Source organism: Mus caroli, chromosome 3, assembly GCF_900094665.2.
Source record: "Mus caroli chromosome 3, CAROLI_EIJ_v1.1, whole genome shotgun sequence".
Lineage (NCBI taxonomy): Eukaryota > Metazoa > Chordata > Mammalia > Rodentia > Muridae > Mus > Mus caroli.
The window spans coordinates 74,783,755-74,809,242 of NC_034572.1; the positions used below are offsets into that span (position 1 = coordinate 74,783,755).

At 40.3% G+C, this 25,488-nt stretch overlaps 1 protein-coding gene across 1 annotated transcript; it reads left to right on the top strand.

Moving 5' to 3' along the window:
* The first annotated feature begins 540 nt into the window (after positions 1-540).
* On the top strand, positions 541-25,240 carry Ctso (cathepsin O). The gene is made up of 8 exons (XM_021158022.1): positions 541-706; positions 9,582-9,687; positions 10,242-10,381; positions 12,755-12,922; positions 14,158-14,279; positions 21,009-21,172; positions 21,869-21,961; positions 23,886-25,240. The coding sequence occupies exons 1-8, from the start codon at positions 599-601 to the stop codon at positions 23,918-23,920; spliced, it is 936 nt and encodes a 311-aa protein (XP_021013681.1). The 5' UTR covers positions 541-598; the 3' UTR covers positions 23,921-25,240.
* Positions 25,241-25,488: the final 248 nt, after the last annotated feature.

The following is a 25,488-nucleotide window of genomic DNA, read 5'->3' on the forward strand; positions in this document are numbered from 1 at the left end:
AATAAGAAAAATTAAAGCAACCTTAACAGTGAAACAAAGAAAAGCACAGGACGTGCTCAGCATATAATGAAGTGTTTAGAATTACTTAGCTAAATTTCATTACAAACTTCGGAAGCGGGTGCAGCTTTCTACAAGTGGAGAAATGGCCACAAGATATTGTGCAGTTCTGTGCAGCAACAATTTTATCAAGTATTTATAAGCATCCATAGAGGGAAGTGTGTAAATTCGCACACACTATACATCCTCATACAACCTGCTGGATTCAATGTACACACACTCAATGAACACATATTCAATTTAAACAGCAGGAAGAAAAATGAAGTGCTGAATCTCAGACAGCAGGAAACACAATAGTTTGTATCTTCATGCTGTTGTGTAAGTCAGGTTTTACTCTCTTTCTTATTAAGTAAGAGGGAAATCCCAGATACCCAATAACAGCACAAAAGCTCAATAATAATCCTAAGAAGCACCAAACAAACAAAACAGCTGGGACCCCAGCAGCTTTCTGCTTCTGGGCGTGCACAGGACACAGGCAGTGGGCGGAGCCGAGAAACCGAAAGAGAAAGCAGGCTGGGTGCAGAGGACCTCGGGCACCGGGATGAAGCCTCAGTTGGTGAACCTCTTGCTACTGTGTTGCTGCTGTCTCGGCCGCAGGGTCGCCAGGACCTGGCCTTGGAGCCACCAGCGGGAGGCCGCCGCCTTGCGGGTACCAAGCTCTCTCCCTCTACTTGTTCGCTGTCCCGGGGCTCCTAGGGAGGGACCCAAGCTCCAAGCGCTCATTTCCCCAGTAGAGCTGCCTCCTAAAAGTTTGATTCCCCAGGGCAAGGATTTCTGTGCTATATCCCAAAGCACCAAAAGATGTCCAAAGCAAAGCTAAGGGGAAAGAAGTATCCTGAATCCTAAAGCCTTTCCCACACCAAACCTGTCGCGTAGAAAGCCGCCTGCAGGGGGCACTGGCTCTCTCCTCCTATAACTGGAAGTTAATGATTGATTTCTCAGTCCTGGAACTGTCTACCACCAGAAAGTTCTCTCTGATTTGGTGGAGACGACTGATGTAGAACAGAAGGAGACATTTCATTGCCTTAAATTCGGATTTCTTTTTAAAAGTTTTCATAATAATCCTTCAATTGCTCTCCAACCTTAAAATTCTGAAGTGGACGGGTTAGCTGACCACGGATATATTTTCCCAGTAACCAGGGAAACTGACCGAAATGCAGATTCACAGTTGGCCTCAGTTGCTATACTTAATGCTCTCTGAAAGGTTTTTAAATCTGAAAAAAAGAAAATGCCATCACGATTTTATTAGAGGAGGACTCACCTGTTCGACCCAGTGTCTATCTGAATTAAGGAATGCTGCTCTTGGGCCATTTAACTAGTGTTTCCTGATGTTTTCTGAAATTTCCATAGAACCCCATAGCTCTGCCCCTTTCTCCTTGTCCACTTTGGCCTGAGAAGCTCCAGTATTCATTCAGTCCGGCCTTCTTTAGCTTCAGCTACCCTTGTGTTGTACTCAAATCAAAATGCTGTGCTTTTGTTCTCCTTTTTGTTACTTTTGAGCTCATTTCTTGTTACCAGTCTATTTCTCAGTGTCTATTTCTCACCGGAGTCCTTGGCCTGTGTGTTACTGAGACCTGTCCTTGACTCCCGATAGGGTGGGGTAGTCAGTGTCACAGATTGTTGATAAGATGTTTATTGGCTAACTAGGTTTTTTTTTTTTTCTAATCTTGAATATTGAAAGCTAACAATGTAAGTGTATAATTTCTTTTCTCCTTGCTGAAATAAAGCAAAGTTGCCAAGAAAAGCAACTTAAAGAAAGTAAAAAAGGGTCTATTTTGGCTCACACTTTCAGGGGACAGTCTATCATGATAGGGATGTCATAATGACATGTGTGTGGAGCAGACAGCCACACTACATCAACAGCCAGGAAGAGGAAGACATGGATACTGTATCCCAGCTTACTTTCTCATCTTTATTTGGTCCAGAACCCCAGCAGGAGACACAGTGCCTCCTAAGCTTACCAAGGCCTTCCTCCCTCAGTTACACCCACTTAGAAACATCCTCCGAAATATACTCAAAGGTTTATTTCCATGGGCATTCCCAATCCTAGTAAAGGTACAATCAAGATTATAGTCAAAGTCACTGAAAAGTTATTACAAAATAGAATTTGTGTGTGTGAACTATAATTTCCATGCCTACTTGTATTTTACTCTTGAGGAGGTTGCAATCCCCAGACACATGTCTAGATTCTCTTTGGAGGAGAGATGCAACCAAGGTTCCATATAGGGAGGTAAAAGGTTGGAGGCTGAAGAAAACATTTCAAATCTTAGTACCTTTTCTTAAAACTTAGGGTTAAAAACACCGAAACTGCTTTGCAAGCAGTTCCTGTTGGCAGGAATTTGCTGTTAAGTCCGGTGACCCGTTTTCTGAGCACGTAGTCATTAAATGATAGCTACAAACTGTGAGTCCTCCTGGAGAGTGTCAGCTGGAGAGTTGGAAGCAGTGGGCTTTGTTTCTTTGGTGACTAAAAGTATTAAGGATTCGTCTGGCTTTACAGTATGGGTTAAAATATATGGTAAGTAAAACTCAGCTTATAAGTCTAAAAAGCGTCATTTGAAAAAGGAATGTTTCCATTGTAGAATTAGTTGGTTGGAGATTATGCTGTTTTCTTACATGGCACATTGTGTACAGAATCTACAAAATTCCATTTGTTTCGCAATGAACTGAAACATTTTAAAGTAGGTTATAAAGTAAAATTGAGCCACGGAACACTCTAAATCCCACTGAATATTCCTTAACCAATAAGGTAAGCAGCAGCCCTGCTAGCTGTCATTATATTATTATTCAATGAGACAAGACTCCTCAATGGCTTATTATGGATTATCTTATGTGCTACCTGAAGGAAACGGAAAGGAATGGGAGTCACACTCCTGAATGGTGGACTGGGCTCTTTGTTCTTGGTCTCTTGGTTCTTGGTTGTTGGCTGATGCTCTTCACTTTCTCTTTGTTTTTCCTGTGGAAGGCAGATGAGACTTTTTAATACTGTGACAAAAAAAAAAAAAAAACCTTAGGTGGCTTACTTAAATAGAGGAGAGCTTTGTGTTTACTTAATGTTTCTGACCATGCTTGGTGGTAGATTTGAATCTGTGGGGACATAGTGCTCTGGGGAGCACACAATAGAGGAGACCTGTTTGTCTCTCTGACACTGGGAATCAAAAGGGACATGCCAGGGCCCTAATTGCCCTCCACCAGTCACCCAAAGCAGTCTGCGTTCTTAGCCTAGGAGGACGTGAGAGGCTAGAGATGCATCAATGGATTCAATAAAAGCTGATCTTCAGACTCCCTTCAGAATACTCTTGAGAAGTCACCTAGTTGGTGGCTTCACATGCAATGAGGAGCTTTGCCTTAATACTGTGATGGCTCATGCTATGTCTTCACTATGTTGTGTATGTGTCCGAGCTCATTTCTATATAAGCAGATTATTATAAGTAGATTATTTAAATGAGTGCTTATGATGAGCCACAGATATCCGGGTTATCTCCTCCATAGTCTACCTCATCTGTGGCTGCTTGGGAACTTCCATGAGGAGGTGACTTTGAGAGTAGTCAGTCCAGTTCCACAGAGATTTTAGGATGATTTTTAGTTTAAAGCACACATTGTCTATATGGAAATAAAGTAAAACTTGTAAAAACCTTAGATCAGATCACGTTCGTTCGTTTTTCCTTCTGACTATCTGCTTGTCCTACGATTTATCAGTTATCCTGTGTTAGAAACTGATGTAGATGTCCTTGGTGACATGTGAAGAATAGTGTCTCTGGAGGCCTCCAAGAAGTTACGTTAGACTGACACATGTCACCCCAGTAGTTACAGTAGTTGAGAAGGTGGAAACAAGTTCCTCCAATGTACCCTGTCTGAAAACAAACAGCATATTATATAGGTGGGGGACTAGCATTCATTGCTAAAAAACAGTATGAAATCTTGTACATTAGAAAATAGATTCTCTCATTTCATAAATGCACATGTAAAAAGTCCCCCTTCTAATAAGGGATAACATATTTCTCACCTGGGAATTCTGCATGTGAGATTTACAATTCCCACGTCTTGAGAGAGATTCTCAGCAATGATTCCATGCTGAGTATAATCTGTGCATATTTGTCCCTGCTTAGATTTACCAGACCTTCCAGAGAGAACATTTCCCATGCATACATGGAACTGACTTATTACCCACTGCACTCTAGCATTTGCCAATGAGGGCTGATAAGATCAAAACTTAACAAATAATGAGCTCAGAACGGTAAAAGAAAGTGACCTTACAAGATGGGCAATGGGTTGACTTCATCCAGCCCTAGTTACTTGACAAGCTAAGGCAGGAGGGTCACTGGAGACATGGTGTTCAAGACCAGCCTTGATACATGATGAAACACTTATCTCTGACTTTGAAGCATGAATAGATGAAGGGCATGAGCTGCAAACACAATCATCATCAGAAAGGACTATCTTCGCTTACATTGGTAGAAAGCAATAAACCAGAGTGAATACAAGAAAGCCTAGCTAGCAATGGAGAAAAGATGTCTAATTTCCATGGTCGTCTCCCCTAATAAAATCAACATAAAGACCCACAATGTAGATGTCCCCTGCCACCCCCCCCCCCCGCCTGTGCCTTACAGGTTGGATGGCTGAACCCATGCTGGTTGGATGACTTTAAGAAAAACATACCCATCTATGCCTCAATTCATTAATTCATCAATTCATTAATCTGAGGTGAGAAGATGAGGTGAGCAAGTACCTCATGCAGAAGTAGTAGTTCAGAGAACATACTTAAAACAGCACTACAGTTTAGCTAACCTTCCCATCCCTCAACTGTGCTTGGTAGCTATGAACATTCCTCTTAGAGAACACAAAGCCCAAGAAATTAATCCTCAGATTTGCTTCTTTCTCCAGATATTATTGAACACATGAAAAGAAAAAATGTATATATCTAATTTGTTCTTTATATTAACAACTAGCAAGAAAAAAAATTCCCCAACTGCTCTCCTCTAAGGGGGTAGATTGAAGACCTTGCCAACACCCATAGGTTTCTAGTTGAAGATATCCGTGACCATCAACTGTCATAAACAAATCTATCTTGTGCCACTTTGTTTCTCCTGCTTGGAAAGGTCTGCAGAGTCAGGATGCCAGAGGTGGAGTGAGAGGCTTTCTGATTTCTCAGAAAAATATTGGTTTCTGAGGAATGTTACAACTCCAGCCTAATTTCCACATGAGAGCAGTCCAGGCCTCTTATCTGCAGAGCTATCTTTTATGTCTACCAGATGCAAACAGCCCTTTCTGCTTCTGACTTCCAGTAAACATTGTTTTTGTTTTTTCTGACTATGGGGTTGGAAGCATTTCCAAGCAATACTAAAACAACTTTGCTAGGCCAGTAAAGCAAATTAGAATAAGAAAGAGATTACAAGAGTACATAGGATTATCATACAATTAAAGTTTTGTTTTGTCGTGTGAGCTATATAAGCATGTATGCATGTATGTATGTATATATATATATATATATATGTATATACACACACACATATATATGCATAACTGCACACATATACACATGCATGCTGTCACATATATACAGGTGCATGCATGCCTATGCATATATACATGTTTATAAATGTATGCATGAATGCATACAAGTATACAGAAGCAAGGTTAAGTAATTGGCAGGGGTAGAAGAAGCTTGGCTGTCAGAAGTCATTGGAAGGGAAGGGTAACAAGACAGGGTTTTCTAGAGTTGGGATCTTAAGATGCAGTGTTGATTAGAGAGGTTTGTAGATGTATAGTACCTATCAAAATCAAAGACGCAAGTTTTCTCCTATATTTTTTTAATAAAAACTGGAAATTTTCCTCAAATTCTTTGTCCTTAAATTCTTTTCCACTGAGGCAGCAGATATCTAATTGTACATCAGTCAATTAAACAATATAGAAAGTAGGTTACTGTAGTTATCTTCCCATTTTTGTCTGTTAAAAGGCTCTTGTTTGTCAGCTGTAAGTTTTCCTACATAAGGACTGTCTGACTTCCTCTTCATGGCTTTCCCTCTTAAATGCAGTTGTGATTCAAACCTAAGAGCTGAGGTGCAGTTCAGTGGTAGAATATGTACTTCACATATGTAACACCCCATGTTTTACCCCAATGCCAAGAACTAAAGGCTTAGGTCTTTCATTTGAGCATTGCATGTAGCTTTAGAGATGGTTACCATGTGACTGCACATCATCATAGCCTCTTCTGCTTTACAGTGGAACTCCCTAATCATCATTCCCCTACTATCTATCCTAATACACAGGGTTTTGATGCAGGGAGAGGAGACATATGCAGACTCGCAGCCACCAAGGCTTCAAGACATTAGCTTCAATAGTCAGAATTGAAGGCCACAAATACAGTGACTGGAAAGAACAGAAAAATCCCAGAAATGAACAACAGTTTCAAACAATGTGAGCCTCATGTTAGGTGAAAACTAACATTGAGTTCTAGTAAAGGAATGCATGCTCTGAGGTAGCCTGTTCTGTTGGCATTGCTGCATTATGAGTACAATAGCAGGTTGTTTACTATAGCTAGCTAGTCTTCATTTGTAGTACAGCAAGAAATACTTGCTGCGTTCTAACCTATGCAAGGTGAAAGCATGGTCTTCGAATGAGGTTTCCTATAATATTCTGCTTTTAAGAATGAAGGCAGAGCTTGGGGAGATTTAACTGGACATTCATCCTGCTATTATATATACATATATATATATATATGTATATGTATATATATGTATATATATATATATATTCCCAACAGAATTACAGATAGTCCCTATAGTCTAGTAACCAAATTTGTCAATTAAGACAGTGGGGTACAGAGAGATTGAATATTTATCTTTATATTACATTTCAATAGTAAGATATTCAGTTTATTTTTAAAATCAGGCTTGTACACATTTATTTGCACAGGGATTTAAGAGAATTATGATTCCTCAGAATCTGGTAGTGGGGAGTTTTGAGTGTTGCTAGAGTTAAAAGAGGGAGGTGAAATTAGGGAATGACAGAACATTTTGTTTTTTTGCAAGACATCAGCCAGTGATAAGTAAACTGTTCCTGGCAGAGTGCTAGAGGGCTGTGAAAGGCAGGAGTGATTGCAGGGGTGATAACACTGACACTTGGAAGCCTGCAACCAGTGTCTGGTTTAGCAAGTGAAAGAGACCATCTTTCACAGGAGCCCTACATGGGCGGCTGCTGCGGGGGGTGGGGGGGGGGCACTGTGAGATCCATATCTTAGAGAAGGTCTGGCAATCATCTTCTAATCATTTACAATTAGGTCTACGAGTATTTAAAATACTCTTGCTCTAACTACTTGGCAAACAGATAGATTGATCTTTACAAACCCCAAGCACACTGAAGATCCCAGACAACATACACCATCTTATAGAAGAACTCCATGTCATTTGATTCCCTATTCTGTTAAAGTGATTCCTTATGTTCATGTTTTCCTGTGCTAGTCTGTGTACCATTTTTGTATCTGCTCCACTTGACCATGATGTATTTTCTGTCTAAAACACTGTTGGGCTTGATTTGTTAGTATTTCAGTAAGGATTTTGCATTTGTACTCAAGAGAGTTATTCATGTGTCATCCTGTTTTCTTGGGCTCCCTTTCTGGTTTCGACTCAAGGTCACATTGGTCCAGTTTAAGCTCTGAAGTATCCTTTCTCTTTGTTTTCTATCATACTCTTGTCATTTCTTTCTTATTTGTATGGAATTCATCACTGAAGCCATCTGGAACTAGTGTTTTCTTTCTGGGTCAGTTTTCTATCATAATGGTAATGCTGTGAGCTGATAAAGGTTCGTGTTTTCTATTCCATTCATGTTTAGTAATCTGCTTCTTAAGTGGTTTTCCCATTTCATACAAGTTGTAAAATTTATTGGCCAAAATAATTAGTTTCCAAATGCCAGAAGCATGGTAATCATTGGGCTTTTCCTGCCCAATATGGTCATTTATGTGTTGTTTTCACATTTAACCTCATCCTAGGTACATACCTATGAGAGAACAGGGAGAACCAGGATCAGCTGTCTACTGCAGCCTAACACTGACCTTGAATGAGAGAGAGAAACAGAGAGAGTTGTGACATAAGTCCTGGGTTTTTTGTTTGTTTGTTTGTTGGGAGAGTTGCTGTTTTTCTTTTCTCTGTAGGTCACCAAGTGGCTGTAATTTAATAGCAATCTATCGGAAGACTCTCTGGTCTGCCCTATATAGCCAACCTTAGTACTCAGGCATCAGCTGTTTGCCACCATGGCAACTGCAGCTTCCTGCAGTGGGTTTCTGACAATTCAGCCACCAGCAGCTCAAGACCCACAGCTGGAGGTCTGCCACACAGGTTCTCATGGCTGCATGTGGTCATGGCTACGAAGTGTGAAGTGTTCCAAACATCCTGCATTCTCTATTCCTGCCCTGTCTTCCCTTGCTTAGAAAAGTAAATCAACCATCTTATGAATGTTTCCTGTACATTCCTTTGCAGCTACCCCTCGGCGGCCTGTGTTACCACTCTTGTTATGCAAAATTAACTTCTAAATTTAGTTTTATTTTTGGTTGTATATCTGTTGGTTACATTCAAAGCATTGCTTCTCCAGGAGCAAGTTCCTGAAACTCAAAAGGACTTCTAAAATTCACTGGTTAGCAGTCCTTCTAGGTACATTCAGTTAGAGAGAATTAAGCAAGACCCTGCTGAGTCTCAGCTGTGATCTTGCTGAAAACCAACTGATGAAGGATATTAAGAGGAGACCCTATGAAAATTTCACATATATCATTATTAAAAAGTAGATGGCTTTTGTGGAGCTGTTGTTTTTACAGCCATGTCTTCAGTGCTGGTCACATAGTGATAATTCAGACTGATAAACTTGTCCCAGTTTTGCTTACTGGTTTCTAAGTCATAAACAAAAACACCTAAGTGCAAAAGTCAATATGTACGCAAGCTAGCATGGAGAAAAATGGTCCCTGAATTTCCATGCAGCACACAGGATGAGCCAGTGTTAGGAAATGTAAGAATATTTATAGAAAAAGCAAACCTGAGATAAATTATGATGAAGTACAGAGCTATGGTTATTTTTTTCTTCCAGCTTGGTAGGAAAACCAGAACTTCTTCTTGGGAGATCCCTAAGACTGAATCTTTTGTAAAAATCTTTTTGTCCCAAATAAAAATCTTGTAGAAAAAATGCTTAAGAGAATGGGGTTCTTAATTCGTTTATCAACTTTGTCCTTTTTCAGGCTTTGCTACTCTGCACAGAGAAAAGTAAATGCATGGGGACACAATTCCTATATGTAATTATTTAATTACAGTGTGTCACCAGTGTCTAGTGCTTGTCAACACTTTAAAAACTATGAATGTGATATTCTCAGCTTGTGTGGAGAGTCATGGAAGAATTACAGATGCATACGGCAAATTTTGCCCTGCCTGAAAATCAAGTTTGACATTTGCACCACCCCCCCCCAAAATAATCTCCAAGTTAGTTATACCTTTATGACTTTGGGAACTGCAATAGTAGATATATAAAGTTTGTTTTCATTATTTTAGGAAAGCCTAAATAGACACCGATACTTGAACTCTTTTCCTCATGAAAACTCCACTGCCTTCTACGGAGTAAATCAGTTTTCTTATTTGTTTCCTGAAGAGTTTAAAGGTAAGATCTGGCAGTACTATTGATTAATTTCCCAATTTTAACTGTTTGGATAATTAAGGAGTGGTTTAATTGAAAGTGTTGTAAACTGTGTGATGATTGGTATTTTTAAAATGCCAACTTTGCGGTATGTGCCATGTGCTGAACATAATGGAAGTGAATTTAAGAACTACCTATATTTCTATGCACATCCACGTAGCTGTAATCATCAATTGTCTCATTATACTGGAAGTTGTCTAGCACCATTTCTGTTTAGAATATTCATGTCTGTGTGAGTAATAATAAAGGAAACAATGTCAATTATACACATTTTTCATGAGTGGCCCAATTCTACCAAGCAAGTCATGTTACATCACCTCCTGTCCCATTGCTGAAATTTGCATTCCTAGCTTTCAGTAAAATGCATTTCCTATTACAGAAAAGCACCGAGGAAAAATCTCATGTGACAGATTGGCTAGGTAGGGACTGTTTTGCTTCATAAGATATTCCAAAAACAAGTCCCCAAAGTAGCCCTTCATCTAATACTTTCTCCATGATGTCTTCCTCCTTCTGTCCAGCTTTGTATTTAGGCAGCAAATCTGCCTGGGCTCCCAGATACCCAGCAGAAGGACAGAGACCTATCCCCAATGTGTCTTTGCCATTGAGATTTGACTGGAGGGACAAGCATGTTGTGAATCCTGTAAGGAACCAGAAGATGGTAAGCATGACAGCATTTTACTCTTTGTTGTCTAAGCATTAGAAGGTACCTAATGGTCAATTCAAGGAAACCGTGATTTTTTTTTCTACATAGAATCACACCTCAGTTATACAAAACAGAAGAGAAGGCTCCGTGATAGAGGAGAGGTAGTGATGTAATTCTGACTTTTAAACCTGCCTGGGTGTGCTTACTTATCTATGACCATTGCACTCGCTGCATGTACACCTCAAGGATATATCCCAGTAGCCATACCACGATGCAAACCAGGAATTCTGGGGACGAACATCTGAAAGGTCAACACCATTTCTGGCTGTGTGATTCAAAAGGAAAGTGAACCAGAGAGTGAAATGAGTCTAGTCACACAGTGTCTGGATTTTTAACCTTCACTTCAGCCTATGAGCTTTAGAAGACAAGGTCTGCTTGCTCACTCCCTATAACATCCTGTATCATCCAACCTGTGTCCCTAGAAATGCCTTCAGTGTAGTTCAAGCCTGCATACGCTTGTTAAAGATCAGCTATGTCCAAGATTTGATGGTAAAGGGAGAGTGGATAATAGAACAACCAGATTATGTCATAGTGTTTAAAAGCTTTGTGAAACATTTTAAAACAAGTAAAAAAAAAAACCCTAATAAACAAAGCAATACATTTTGGTTTTGCTTGCTGAAGGATCTACAAATATATAAGAAAAACAATAGATATAAAAGTGACAATGGACTATAGCATGAAAAGGACTCACAGGGACCCGTCTAGTTTGAGCAAGTTTAAAGAGTATGCCTGTTTTCTTTTTAAATCACATTTCCTAGTGCAGTGTATTCCACCATCAGAACTGGTTATGTAGCCAATCAGAGAAGATCAGGTGTACAGTCACAGACGGTACTCCCAGGTGGCATCAGCAGCTATGTCCTTCCCCCTCTCCCTGGTTCCCATCTGGTTAAAATGTTCTTTCCTCACTCTCAGATTCAATGTTTATAGTTGGTCATTATAATTTGCCACCAAACCATTGCGTGTGTGTGTATGTATGTGTGTGTGTGTGTGTGTGTGTGTGTGTGTGTGTGCATGAATCCAGTCCTTCCCAGAGGGTAGTGGGATTCTGTAGGATCTGCCTCAGTGGCTTAACTAATGTTAGCTGTGGATGTGGTGTTCCCAGTCACACTCACACGTAGATTTGGGGATCAATCCATCTTCAGTTGCTGACTGTTTTCCTTTGCTGTGGGGACTGAGGTTAGAAACCTAAGTAAGACCTTTGAAAACCACAGTGTTGTTCAGAGCATCACCCCACAAGTACACCCAAGACTCCCTGTGCTAGTTCTGCAGGATATGGTGTGGTCTTGAAATTATGCCAAGTTTTTGGATTCTTGCCCCATCTCCCTCCTTTCCTCTCCCTCTTGCAATTTCTATGGATTGGACAGACTTTCATGTGGCTCCTGTTCCACTCCTGGGGCAGCTCTTTTCCTTAGAACCCCTTCTCTGTTTTCCGAGAAGCAGTGGTTCACAAGCAGAAGTTATGAGCTAATCATAAAACACTCATCCCTCTAAGTGTTCTCTTGACCTCCCCTAATTCATTAGCCTGGCCTGCTTAGTTTGTAGTAGTGACATTACTGACTTAGTCTTAAAAAACAACAAGGCGCACCCATGGAAGGAGTTACAGAGACAAAGTTTGGAGCTGAGATGAAAGGATGGACCATCTAGAGACTGCTATACCCGGGGATCCATCCCATAATCAGCCTCCAAACCCTGACACCACTGCACACACAAGCAAGATTTTGCTGAAAGGACCCAGATAGAGCTGTCTCTTGTGAGGCTATGCTGGGGCCTAGCAAACACAGAAGTGGATGCTCACAGTCAGCTATTGGATGGATCACAGGGCCCCCAATCTGTAACCCTATAGGTGGAACAACAATATGAACTAACCAGTATCCCCCTCCCCCGAGCTCGTGTCACTAGCTGCAAATGTATCAGAAGATGGCCTAGTCGGCCATCAGTGGAAAGAGAGGCCCATTGGTCTTGCAAACTTTATATGCCCCAGTACAGGGGAACACCAGTGCCAAGAAGTGGGAGTGGGTGGGTAGGGGAGTGGGTGGGTAGGGGAGTGGGGGGGTATGGGGGACTTTTGGGATAGCATTGGAAATGTAAATGAAGAAAATACTTAAGTAAAATATAATAAAATTAAAAATTAAAAAAATTAACAAGGTGCCCATGCTCGAGAGAGAATTTTAATTTCATTTTGAATGAAGAGTTATTTTATAGGTTTCTGCTTTCTGGAAACTTTCTGTTTATTATTATTATTTTCTTTATATGGCTGTATCTATAGATACTGATAAATTTGACTTAGATACTGTGTGCTAGCATTCAGTAATCCTGTCTTCTGAGCAGTGTGGAGGATGCTGGGCCTTCAGCGTGGTGAGTGCAATAGAGTCAGCTTGTGCAATCCAAGGGAAATCTCTGGATTACCTGAGCGTGCAGCAGGTCATCGACTGCTCCTTTAGTAATGATGGCTGCCACGGTGGCTCTCCTCTCTGTGCCTTGCACTGGCTAAATGAGGTAATCATCTCTGCTTTCTATTCCCAGATTTCCTCTTACGTACTGTGTTCACAGAATCCAATCACTCCTATATTAAGCAAAGTTCAATGTTCAGAAAGGGAAGTAGACAAAGCTTGAATGACTTAATCAGGAAGAAGATATACTGTAGGGAATCAAGCCAAAGCCAGGCGTGTGTTAGGCCAGAGTTCAAGTGTGTTACATCACATGCCCTGAAGATACTAGAAGTAATGGCTTCCAGGTAAATTAACTATCAATCTATCAAGGGTTGAAGACATCTTAAACACATTTGCAGAAAGGTATTGGAAAGATTTCCTCACTTTTCTTAGTAGGTAATTTTCACATGGAAACCACTCAGATCATTTCTCAGGGAGATGAGGATATGCAGTTACTAGTTTCCATGGCTGTCCTGAATTACATTAGGTGGGACACCACAGGTCAGCTAGTTTCATAACTATAGATGAAGAAATGTGCACTGGAAGTTGGAATCTTGTCACCAAGCCCCCAGCCTCCCACTTCAGCCCTTTGTCACAGTCTAGTTTTGTCATTTTTCTCTCTGACTCTTCCACATCCAGCACCTGTGGCATGAAATGAGAAAACAAGAGGCCATTGTAAAAGTCATCAAATCAGTGTTGTCCAAACCCAAGTGTCCTCCCATTCCAAATTCACTTTATAGGCCAGTGACTGCTGTAGACACATTATAGATAACAGTAATTGAGCCTCCTCCCTTTTAAGAAGCTCAGCCCGTGGACCTGTACAGACAACCACAAGAAATGCAGCACAACAAGAGATATTTTGATAATATCAAGGAAGAATATTTGGCCACTGTCGGGCCACAGAGCATTGCTGCCTTGATCTTAGGAGCCCTGGAAGAAAAGTGTGTTCCCCTAGCATGCACTCAGGAAAAAGGATGACAAGACCTTATTAAGATAGATAGATAGATACATAGATAGATAGATAGATAGATAGATAGATAGATAGATAGATAGATAGATAGACAGATAGACAGACAGATAGATTGTAGAGAGGGAAGGCATAAAAAAATGAAAAGTTAAGGATTCCAATTTTCTTGGATGTTTAGTACAAGTACCTCCTTGTGCTATCAGTTAGAATTTTAAGATCAAACTGCCTATGAGCAGCTTTGGTGAGGCCTGACTTCTTCAGCTGCATTGAAGAAGCAAGCTCTACTTCACCTTTCCAACAACTGGCAGTGAACACTTTGTCAATGTTCCCTCTAGACACAGTTGAAGTTGGTGGCAGATTCACAGTACCCATTCAAGGCAGAAAATGGCCTGTGTCACTACTTTCCTCAATCACAAGCTGGAGTTTCAGTCAAGGATTTTTCTGCATATGACTTCAGGTAACTGACGTGTGTGTGTGTGTGTGTGTGTGTATTTCTGCACGATCTGTTTTCAGAATTAATGACTTTGATAAAGGTACCCTTCCATACTCTCGGTTTAGAACCAACTTCCTACTAAAGAGTTCAACTGATGGTCACAGTGGTGTGTCAAAGAAGCCTATTAAAGTTAATCTACGTGTTCTTCTATATACAGTCACACTATAAATAAATTTAAAATGAATAGCTTTTAACTGAGTTTAAAGCTGCAACTTATATCTACCACCACTCACAAAATTCAGATGCTAAAACCATGAGCCCTTTTTGCAGTCTTAATATTTGAGTCTGTCCAAATTCACATTGTATAGAATATAATGGATTTGGATTGAATGTGGAATACAAATGATTTGGATAATCACTCCCAGATTACGTACCCAAGAAACCCATAATATTTCTTGTAGTTTTCAAGTAAGCAACTATTGCAAAAACTCAAGACAAATGTATTAAAACTTAGAGCTAAGACTGTAGTACTGAAGATAAAATAGATAGCATGCTTGTAGTGTGAGTGTGAGGGCGATGCAGGATGAGTAAAGGTGTCAAAAGGGAAGAAAGAATGCTGGACATTGAAAAGCAGGGCGACTCCGGGTGAGTTCAAGTGTAAACAATCATTTAAATACCTTTAAAGTCACATGAAAAAAGTCAAAGCTGGCCAGAGAATTCTTTGGGCCATTTAGTCCCACAAATGAGTAAAATGCACCGTTAGAATAAGAAGTCAGACAACAGAAGGGAGCAACTCTGGAATCTATTGTTAAATGCTTTTTGGGTTATTGTGCCATTGTTAAAACATCATCAGGAATAAAATCATTTAATTCAGACAAGGGCATAGACTATCTTATGGCTACTGTTGCTTGGACCCAGTGCCATCTACATGGGACATAATTGCAATCAGGGGTGAAATTAGATCTTTGAACAAAATATGGCCCTTTAAATAGACATATAAGTGCCCAGAGCACTAATGATTGTCAACACAGCTCCTGCTGCAAAGGACATGAAAAGGGCCCTAAGAACAGCAGTAGAACTTTCCTCCATGGCTGGCTGCACAGGGTTCTGGCTATAAGGACCTTGGCCACTGTCTCCTTAGGGAGTGAAAGTAATCCCCTTCCTGGAGGGTAAAGTAAAGCTATTCACAGAAGAACCCAGCCTTCCACATGTAAGTAATTGGAATCAAGGGATAACTGTTACCAGGGAACATGATCGTTAGTGGATAATAGGGAAGAGACAGAAGAATAGTTTCACCTGGATGAGTGGGGGTGGGGAGGCTTGTGATGAATGAGGATAGAGAAAGAGAACACTCCAGTACTATATAATCCCTGCAGCCATTTTCTGTATTTAAAAAAAAAAAACCATGTCCTAGTAACCTCAAACTGTAAGAATGAAGCTTCAGAAAGACCATGAATTTATGTATTCATTCCTTTATTCTGATGACTACTGGCCAGTGTTTATTGTTGGGGATTGGACAACAAGGAGCATAGACAAAGTCCTGTCCTTGAGGAGGCTCATGCTGTGGTGATGGAGACAGACAAATAACACAAAGAGAAACACGGTGTGTTTGGTGAATGAGCTTCTAAAAAGAACAAAGTAAAAGATTTGAAAGAAGCATCCTCTCAGGGAAAGGAGAGTATGCCTCCAAGAAAGGGCTGCCTAGAGGAGCCTTCCTGAGAAAGGAGTTGGAGCTAATGAGCTCATGAAGGAAGAATCCTTGCTCCAACCAGAGGAAAGGAGTGCAGAGGTCCCGAGACAGAGGCCTGCCTAGAAAGCTTGCAGAGCGAGAAGGAGACCAATGTGTCTCCGGTAGAACAAAAGATCAAGGCCAGCATATGAGGACCTGCCAGGGGACTAGAAGAATACGGAGGTGAGAATCAGAGTTCATGCTTCTCATGAGGGCCTGGTACTGCACACTTCTTGATGGGAAAGTCTAGGCTTTTCAGACTGAAAAATTGAAACACTTGAATTAGCAGAATGGGGCAAAGGGGTCTCAGGCAAGAGGAGAGTGGCAAGGAACTATCAGCACAGTTGAGAGATGTGGGCAGTGACCACGAGACACCCCAGCAAGGGAGAGGAAGGACACAACAGAGCAAAGTGTTCTGTTCTTCAGCCAGAATCTTACTTATGACTTGAGGCCAATGACTGAGGAACTCTGGACTCAGAGGTGAGATGCACACTTCTTTTTTTTTTTTTAATTAGGTATTCTCCTCAATTACATTTCCAATGCTATCCAAAAAGTCCCCAATACACCCCCCCATCAATGTAATCAATTATATAAACAAACTCAAAGACAAAAACCACATGATCATCTCGTTAGATGCTGAAAAAGCATTTGACAAAATCCAACACCCATTCATGATAAAAGTCTTGGAAAGATCAGGAATTCAAGGCCCATACCTAACCATGATAAAAGCAATATACAGCAAACCAGTAGCCAACATCAAAGTAAATGGTGAGAAGCTGGAAGCAATCCCACTAAAATCAGGGACTAGACAAGGCTGCCCACTCTCTCCCTACCTATTCAACATTGTACTTGAAGTCCTAGCCAGAGCAATTAGACAACAAAAGGAGATCAAGGGGATACAAATCAGAAAAGAAGAAGTCAAAATATCGCTTTTTGCAGATGATATGATAGTATACATAAGTGACCCTAAAAATTCCACCAGAGAACTCCTAAGCCTGATAAATAGCTTCGGTGAAGTAGCTGGATATAAAATTAACTCAAGCAAGTCAATGGCCTTTCTGTACACAAAGGATAAACAGGCAGAGAAGGAAATTCGGGAAACAACACCCTTCTCAATAGTCACAAACAATATAAAATACCTTGGCATGACTCTAACTAAGGAAGTGAAAGATCTGTATGACAAGAACTTCAAGTCCCTGAAGAAAGAAATTAAAGAAGATCTCAGAAGATGGAAAAACCTCCCATGCTGATGGATTGGCAGGATCAACATTGTAAAAATGACTATCTTACCAAAAGCAATCTACAGATTCAATGCAATCCCCATCAAAATTCCAACTCAATTCTTCAACGAATTAGAAAGGGCAATCTGCAAATTCATCTGGAACAACAAAAAACCTAGGATAGCAAAAACTCTTCTCAAGGATAAAAGAACCTCTGGTGGAATCACCATGCCTGACCTAAAGCTGTACTACAGAGCAATTGTGATAAAAACTGCATGGTACTGGTATAACGACAGACAAGTAGACCAATGGAACAGAATTGAAGACCCTGAGATCAGCCCACATACCTATGGTCACTTGATCTTTGACAAGGGAGCAAAAACCATCCAGTGGAAAAAAGACAGCATTTTCAACAAATGGTGCTGGCACAACTGGCGGTTATCATGTAGAAGAATGCGAATTGATCCATTCCTATCTCCTTGTACCAAAGTCAAATCTAAGTGGATTAAGGAACTCCACATAAAACCAGAGACACTGAAACTTATAGAGGAGAAAGTAGGAAAAAGCCTCGAAGATATGGGTACAGGGGAAAAATTCCTGAATAGAACAGCAAAGGCTTGTGCTGTAAAGATCGAGAATCGATAAATGGGACCTCATAAAGTTGCAAAGCTTCTGCAAGGCAAAAGACACCGTCAATAAGACAAAAAGACCACCAACAGATTGGGAAAGGATCTTTACCTATCCTAAATCAGATAGGGGACTAATATCCAATATATATAAGGAACTCAAGAAGGTGGACTCCAGAAAATCAAATAACCCCGTTAAAAAATGGGGCTCAGAACTGAACAAAGAATTCTCACCTGAGGAATACTGAATGGCAGAGAAGCACCTGAAAAAATGTTCAACATCCTTAATCATCAGGGAAATGCAACTCAAAACAACCCTGAGATTCCACCTCACACCAGTCAGAATGGCTAAGATCAAAAATTCAGGTGACAGCAGATGCTGGCGAGGATGTGGAGAAAGAGGAACACTCCTTCATTGTTGGTGGGATTGCAAGCTGGTGCAACCACTCTGGAAATCAGTTTGGCGGTTCCTCAGAGATGCACACTTCTAAGCCTCATTAAAAATACTATCAATCACATTGTAAGACCCTTGTAAGAGATGAGGGTGCGTCTGAGGTAGAGGTGGCCATGCTCTCATGATTCCTGGGTTTATTAGAAGGTCACCCCTATTCTGGGAAGTAGTGGTGTGGACTACTGTGCTGGGAGCTGGGGCTGGAGGGTCTTCCTTGCTATCTGCTTCACTGATTAGAGTCCAGATCTCCAGCATGTCTGTATCATTCCTTGCACCAGATTTTAGCCTACGACTTGGGATCACTGGGTTACGGACTATAAGGCTGGGATGAAAAACGTGCCTCTTCACTTCTGAGCCTGTTCATAGCACTCTCTAGTTCTGAGATCATGGACTCTAGTTTTCATGGTCTAATTTTCAAATCCTATCATTCAAGGCAGAGTGAGTCAGCCGATCCTCCACAAAACACTGTGCAGAAACAGAAAAGATCAACAAAGAGGGTAGAGTTGAAATACAAACATCACCTAGACTTAAGGCAAAACACTATCAAGCTAGCTGTCTTCCACGAAGTTTTGTTCCTCAGATGTGGGGCTTAAACTACTCAAACTGATAACCAAAGGGAAGGAAGTGACTGTGCCCTGCAGGGATCCAGACACAGGACAGGGCATATTATCACACCAAGCTCTCGGGAAGAGGACATAATATCCAGATGTCAGTAACAGAAAGTATTGACCTTAAACAATGAACCCTGTGACAAAAAAAATCAGGATGTTCTTTGAGGACTATAGATTTTATAAGTTGTTGATTTGTGGAATAAAATGTAACCACATGGAAATCAGCAATGTAGTTCATCTGGGACTGACTGAGGGGACACAGATAGCGCAGGCCATAGGGTTTAACTTGGAGGAAGCCATGCTCTCTGCAGAAGAAATGATGGCACTGTCACTTGTTCAGATATCAAAGATCAAATGGAGCAGCTATCTGAGGGTCATGACCATGGGCTACCTAATATCTAGCTAGCACCTTCTCCATGTTCCCTCGGTTGGCTCTAGGTGGAGATTGGTACTAAATTATTGCAATGACTCGTACTTGGCACTGAAGAATGGGTACATTCTGAAGCTTCTCTGCCTTGTGTCCTTGAAAGTGGATTGTTGATGAGAGGAACTTATTATATGTCTTTTGTTCTCTAACACAGATGGGCACTATTGTATTCGGGTAAATATAGAGAATATATATATGAATTGCAAAATATTCAAAGAATTTTAAAACAAAATGGTTGTGCTGTATATTACAACTTATGCTGAACTGAATTTGTTCTTGGGTAACTGAGAAAGCAGAGAAAGATTATAAGATTTGAGTAAACCATATAAGATTTATTATAGATTTATTATATAAGATGATAACTCGTGCTAGACATGCCACACAACATACCGTCTATTCAATTCTATAATTTTATACTTGTGTAGTGTATGGATGTTAAGATGGTATAACTATAGTATACAGGTGGGATGTGAACCCAGCATTTGAGAAATCTGAAGCCAGCCTTTGGGTATGGAACCTTTTAAAATTTTATATTCCTTTCCCTCCCCATATTTTTTGTGATGCTTCTGTGTAGGATGTTAATAGAGCAAAAATCCCAAGTGTAAAAGCTGACTATCAGGTAATAGTTGGGAAGACCCCTTGTGTACAGCGAGGTCACCATTTCTGTTGTAGTCAGTTGCACTGACAGGCTGTCGGAAGACCTTCATTTGCAGACTGTCCCCTTGCTGGAAACGGGCCGCAGCAGGCACAGTAAGGAAGCATTTACTCCGAAAACCCCTAATCCTTCATAGCTTGTGGTAGCAATAAACCACCACATGCTATCTTTACGGCCTTAACTACCAGTGCCATGGTTTCAGTATCCTTCACCCACAGGCTGGCCTTTGAAAGATGTAAATAGTGCTTTGATCATACACATTTAGGATGGACGAAAGCCAAATGTTGGGTAAGCTTAGATTTTGCTATAAACCAGTAATTGTAAAAGTAACAACTGTTTGCTTTGCAATCTTGGTAACCTAGCACCCAGTTCTCCGAGCATCTTGAAGTTTTCTTATTTTTGGACTCCTCTTTGGTTGTGTTCCTCTGCGGGAAGCTCCTTTGTAATACGGGCATTAATGTTCGCTGACAAAAGTGGGTACTGTTGTTTTCAGATATTCATCTCTCGAGGTGTCGAAGTATGTACAAATATCAAAACTTTACACTTTCTTTCTTTTATTAAACTGAACCCTGCAGTTTAAAGGAATGCTTTGTTTACCAAATACAAACTTTTGTCCATATCTCCTTATAAGCCTGAGCTGGTTCTATAACTGAGTTCTGGCCAATGAGATTCATACACCCAAAAGTGTTATTTCCTGGAAATCTTCTCAACAGGGATACAGAATTTCTCTTTTTGTGTTTCATGCTGATTGGAATATGTGCTAAATATCTGGAAGGCCAAAAACCTTGGTCCCTGACAAGACTGTAAAATAGATATATTTCATAGCAAAAGATATGGAAAGAGGGTGAGCTCCTAACGTCCTTGAGTCCGGTACAGTCCTGAACTGTCAAACTCTCTTGCATTTAATATCTGTGTGTAGTCTTTTGTGATTGCTTTTAAACATATACTGATACAACACAGATTTAAAATGTCGTGTTTTACTTTTGCCTTAAAAAGCTAAATTCTTGACCTGTGTCTATATCTTCTTTCAATAGTGGCCAAGAGGATGAAATGGCCAGAGCACTTCTGTCCTTCGGCCCTTTGGTTGTGATAGTTGATGCGATAAGCTGGCAGGATTATCTGGGGGGCATAATCCAGCATCACTGCTCCAGTGGGGAGGCCAACCATGCCGTTCTCATCACAGGCTTTGATAGAACAGGTAAGTACTAGCTCCCCGAATTTCTCTCCAGATGGGGCTCATAACTAAGGCTACCTGAACTGGACGCCGCTGAGGTGTTCTGCTGTGCCTCACAAGTTGCTTGTCTCTGATTGCCCTCATGGAGTTGTCTCGACAGATCAATCACGTTTTGACAGCTCCCTCTCTCCCCATCCCCTTCTCCCCCTTCCTGAGTGTGTGTGTGTGTGTGTGTGTGTGTGTGTGTGTGTGTGTGTGTGTGTGTGTACACGTGGTGCTAGGCATTCAATCCTGTGGTTTTCATATACAGGACCAGCGCTGAGCCACAGCCTAGTCTGTGAATGATAATTTTATTCACATAAAGTGAATGTTTTATCTGTGATATTTAGGGTAAGTGTTGGCAGGAGTGAGAAACCTGATAGTTTCTCAAATGTATTTAACACTCCACCTGCTAATTCCATGGGAACGCATTTGCCTTGGCCTATTTGCTTCTGTAATAACAGAGTCTGCCGTATAGGATGACAGAATAAACAGTTCAAGTTTATGGAGCTGCCTGCAGAAAATAATTTGCAGAAAGTCAATGCACTTTATCACTGTATATTTATAGTATGCTTCTCTTGCAGCAATTACATTGATGGCATACTCAATTTAAATATGGAAAGTATTTGCTCCTAATCAATATGGGTTTATCAGTGCATCTTAGCATCTTAATCTTTGTAGGAAATACTCCATATTGGATGGTACGAAACTCCTGGGGATCCTCCTGGGGAGTAGAAGGCTATGCCCACGTGAAAATGGGAGGTAATGTTTGTGGTAAGTCGTACATTTGTGTTGAAAACTCCAGGTTAAATATGAAGGGCTTTTTGAATATATTATCATGACAGACATGAGTGCTTCCTATGGGCTCAGTGCCCTTTTGTGGTGTTAAGCTCATTGCTTATCCTGTTAATGAGAAATGAAGTTTTTCATAATACACTATTAAACACACATACAAAATGAAAAATATATTATATGTGCGTATGTGTTAAAACACAAAATAAAACAATAATTTAACAAAACAACTACTTAAAAAAACAGATTATCTACTCCATCTAGGTTATTAAACGTCCCCAGAACATGCCCCTGCTCCGGATTGACTTTTTACAATGTATGACTTGCCCTAATTGTTCAAGATGGTTAAGAGTAGCTGAGGCTATGGGTCGGTGTGAGGCCATTTGAGTAGCATGCTCAAGGCCCTGGAGTTGATCTTTGATGTTGCAAAAGCAAGGGAAGCATGAAAAGAAAAAAAAAATCAGGAATCAAGTTTTCTTTGTGTTAAAGTCGAAAATCTGTACAGCACACTTATTTTTACTTAATTTGGACCTTGTCACCTGGAAAAGGCTTACAAAATGCCCATAGAAACCGTAAGACTTACCAAATAGGCAGATGCCTTTATAGTGTATAACAAACCTAACAAAAAGGCAAATGGAAAGAGGTGGTTCAGGGTTCTACCACTGATGCTGAAACCTGTATTCAGAACTGTAGTGTAAGATTGGGTCTGGAAAATCAGCATATTTTCTAAATCCTTGAGTTAAACTGAATTGCATGGAGAAACACTCGTTTCTCATTTTAATGAGTTCTAACAATGGGGCACACAAATCTTCACAACTTGCAGGCCCTTTATCCCTCTGAGACAGGTAAAAGTTACAGCAAAATTTGAGAGTAGGTGTTTTTGCTGCAATCTAGTGATCAATGTTCACTTACCCCAGGGCATAGAAGCGATGAAAATTAGTAATTAACCTGTCCTATTAGACAGCCAAATGGATTCCATATTGGAAATAGCCAACTTCTCAGAGCAGAGGCCCCTGCTGCTCCATCATCCTCATGGCTTCTTTTGTGCCCTTGGAACTCACAGCTGAGAGTCAGCTGCCCAGGAGCCTCTGCTGCTGATTCACATAGCTTCTTAACGCAGCAGGGAGCTGTGTCTAGTTTGCTCTAAAAGTTGACTGTGTTCAAAGCTCTGCCAGGACTGTGAGTCTGGTGAGTCCAGTGCACACAGTGAATATGTGGTTCACAACTGCCTTCACGGCTCTGCTTTTTCTCACCTCCCAGATGTCTTCTTCCCTCTACCTGCTTCCACGGTCTGTGTCTCCAGAGGCCTCCTGGTTACTGATTGCCCTGGGATCCAAATGCCTCCCAAGCTTATTTCCTGAACATTGTATACCCAGTGCTGCCCACAGTATTACAATGAACAGGAACAAAAGGCAGAGACTATTCCATAATCCAAGCAAATTAAAAAAATATTGGTCATTAAAATGAAATTCAGTTTCAAATGGGCTCTTAACGCTCTTACTGTGATGGCTAGTTCTATATGCTGATGCACTAAGAAAGCTTATAAACACTTATGTGGTATTAAATTGTAGTGAACTTCAAATCTAAGAGCTTACATTTTTAAACATTTTAAAATAAATTCCATAAGATATTTTAAGTATAAATATCCCTTAGGAAATACATATCATGGAAGCGTAGATCTAATATATGTTCGTGTATTATGGCTTGATTTTTAGAACAAAAATCTTAAGTGTTCTTCTAGTGTTTGCATTTAGTGTTGCCTTTCTTATACTGGCAGCTAAGCATAACTACTAATTTGGTAGTGGATACTAACATATTTCAACATAAGTGAAAATTCAAATTGTCAAGCAAATTGTGCAGAGGACATTTCTCTTAAAATTTTATCCTTTTTTATCTTTTGTACTAGGCATTGCAGACTCTGTCGCTGCTGTCTTTGTGTGATCATGAAATGTCTTGGAGTCACCATGAGACAACTACTAAAATGATGCACTTCATAGTGTGATCCAACATAATACTCAACTCTAAGCATTATGCACCTCCAAGTTCCAACAATTTGTCTACAGAGAGGTTCTAAGAGCAAACTGGCATTTTGTAAAGCAACCTAGAACATTCTAGTTTTTGCAAAGAGATGGACAGCCAAACTTCATAGGAAATCCCCAGGATGTTGACTGATCAACGGACTCTGTGGGATAGTGTGCACCTCTGAGAGTTTGGTGGGATCAGAAGTCACATAGTATTCTCCATCTGGAAGCAGTTGGGACTTTTGCTTGCTTGTTGTCTTTCTGGCTGTCTACTTTAATGAAGTATTTTGATCAGGGTGAATTGAAGATATGATGAGCCTTTGTTTTCCTTTGTGACTTATAATCACCAGTCTTAGATTACCTCATCTACACGAACTCTCAACCTGATGCAATGGGTACCTCACAATTAGAATGGCCTTCTGTTCCATGTGGACAGATTTGGAATATCAGTTGTTTTATTTCAGCAAATGGCACTTACTCTAGACAGTAGAACAAATGTGCACCAAGATGAAACAACGAGGCACAAAGAGAATCCCATCTTCAGAGAGATATTCCAACTGGAGTTAGATAAACACGTGACAACAGTGTGATAAGGAGTACACTCTGCCACTTCCAGGGAGTCATAATGTCTGTAAAGCTTCACTGTTAAACATCCAAAATGTTTAGCTTCTCGCCTTCTTCCCTCTGAGGTAGAGAATGAAGTATTGTCCACATTTATTCCCTCTCTTGTCCTCTATGGTACAAGTCCTATGGTTTCCTCGTGGTTTACCTTCCAGTCCAAAGTAACTCAGTACCGTTGGCTGTATTCCATTTCTGTTACCCAATCTCTTACTTAAAAAAAAAAAATCTCTGACACAGGCTCACATTGCTCCTTGTTTATGTCCTTCATTAGAATACCAGCATCAAGAACAAAGCTCCTTACTCTTTTGTCTGCACCAGTGAGAAGCAATCTCGAATGTGCAGATCATGGAGTGTAAAGGTTTACAGCAGAAGACATTTCTTAATGTTTTGAATAAAGTAGTCTAATTATCGAAGGAATCCAGGAAGGAATTTAGTTCAGCTATAGTGTTTCTTAATGACTTTCATTATGTTATCAGCAATATTTCTAATACCCACTTTCAAATGCAGATAAACTTGAAATTTTCAAAATCACTGTTACTCTTTAAGTATTCTGGATTGATAACATTTATAATAATACAACCTACATTTGACTTTGAATTAAAAATAACTTATTCTTAAATATGTAGTCTGTGATTTATTATTATTTATGAGCACTAATAGATATTTATTAGTATTGATAAGCTTTATATTTACATTTTCTTGGATTTGAACCCTTAGATCCAATGTGGTTTTCTCCATAGATGATTTTAATTCCACCATGTCCAAGATTCCTCTCATCATCCTCCCATATCTGTTGTCAATGCCCAGTGGTCCTCTTCTCCTTACCTTTTCTTTCTGTCAGCAGCATTGCTATTGTATAAGCAGGCC

Bases quoted from the DNA above. Each gene is read 5' to 3' on its own strand.
- Ctso (XM_021158022.1), top strand. From the start codon at position 599: ATGAAGCCTCAGTTGGTGAACCTCTTGCTACTGTGTTGCTGCTGTCTC. The intron at 12,923-14,157 runs GTAATCATCTCT...TGTTCCCTCTAG, and splicing joins CCTTGCACTGGCTAAATGAG to ACACAGTTGAAGTTGGTGGC. The intron at 21,173-21,868 runs GTAAGTACTAGC...TAATCTTTGTAG, and splicing joins CACAGGCTTTGATAGAACAG to GAAATACTCCATATTGGATG.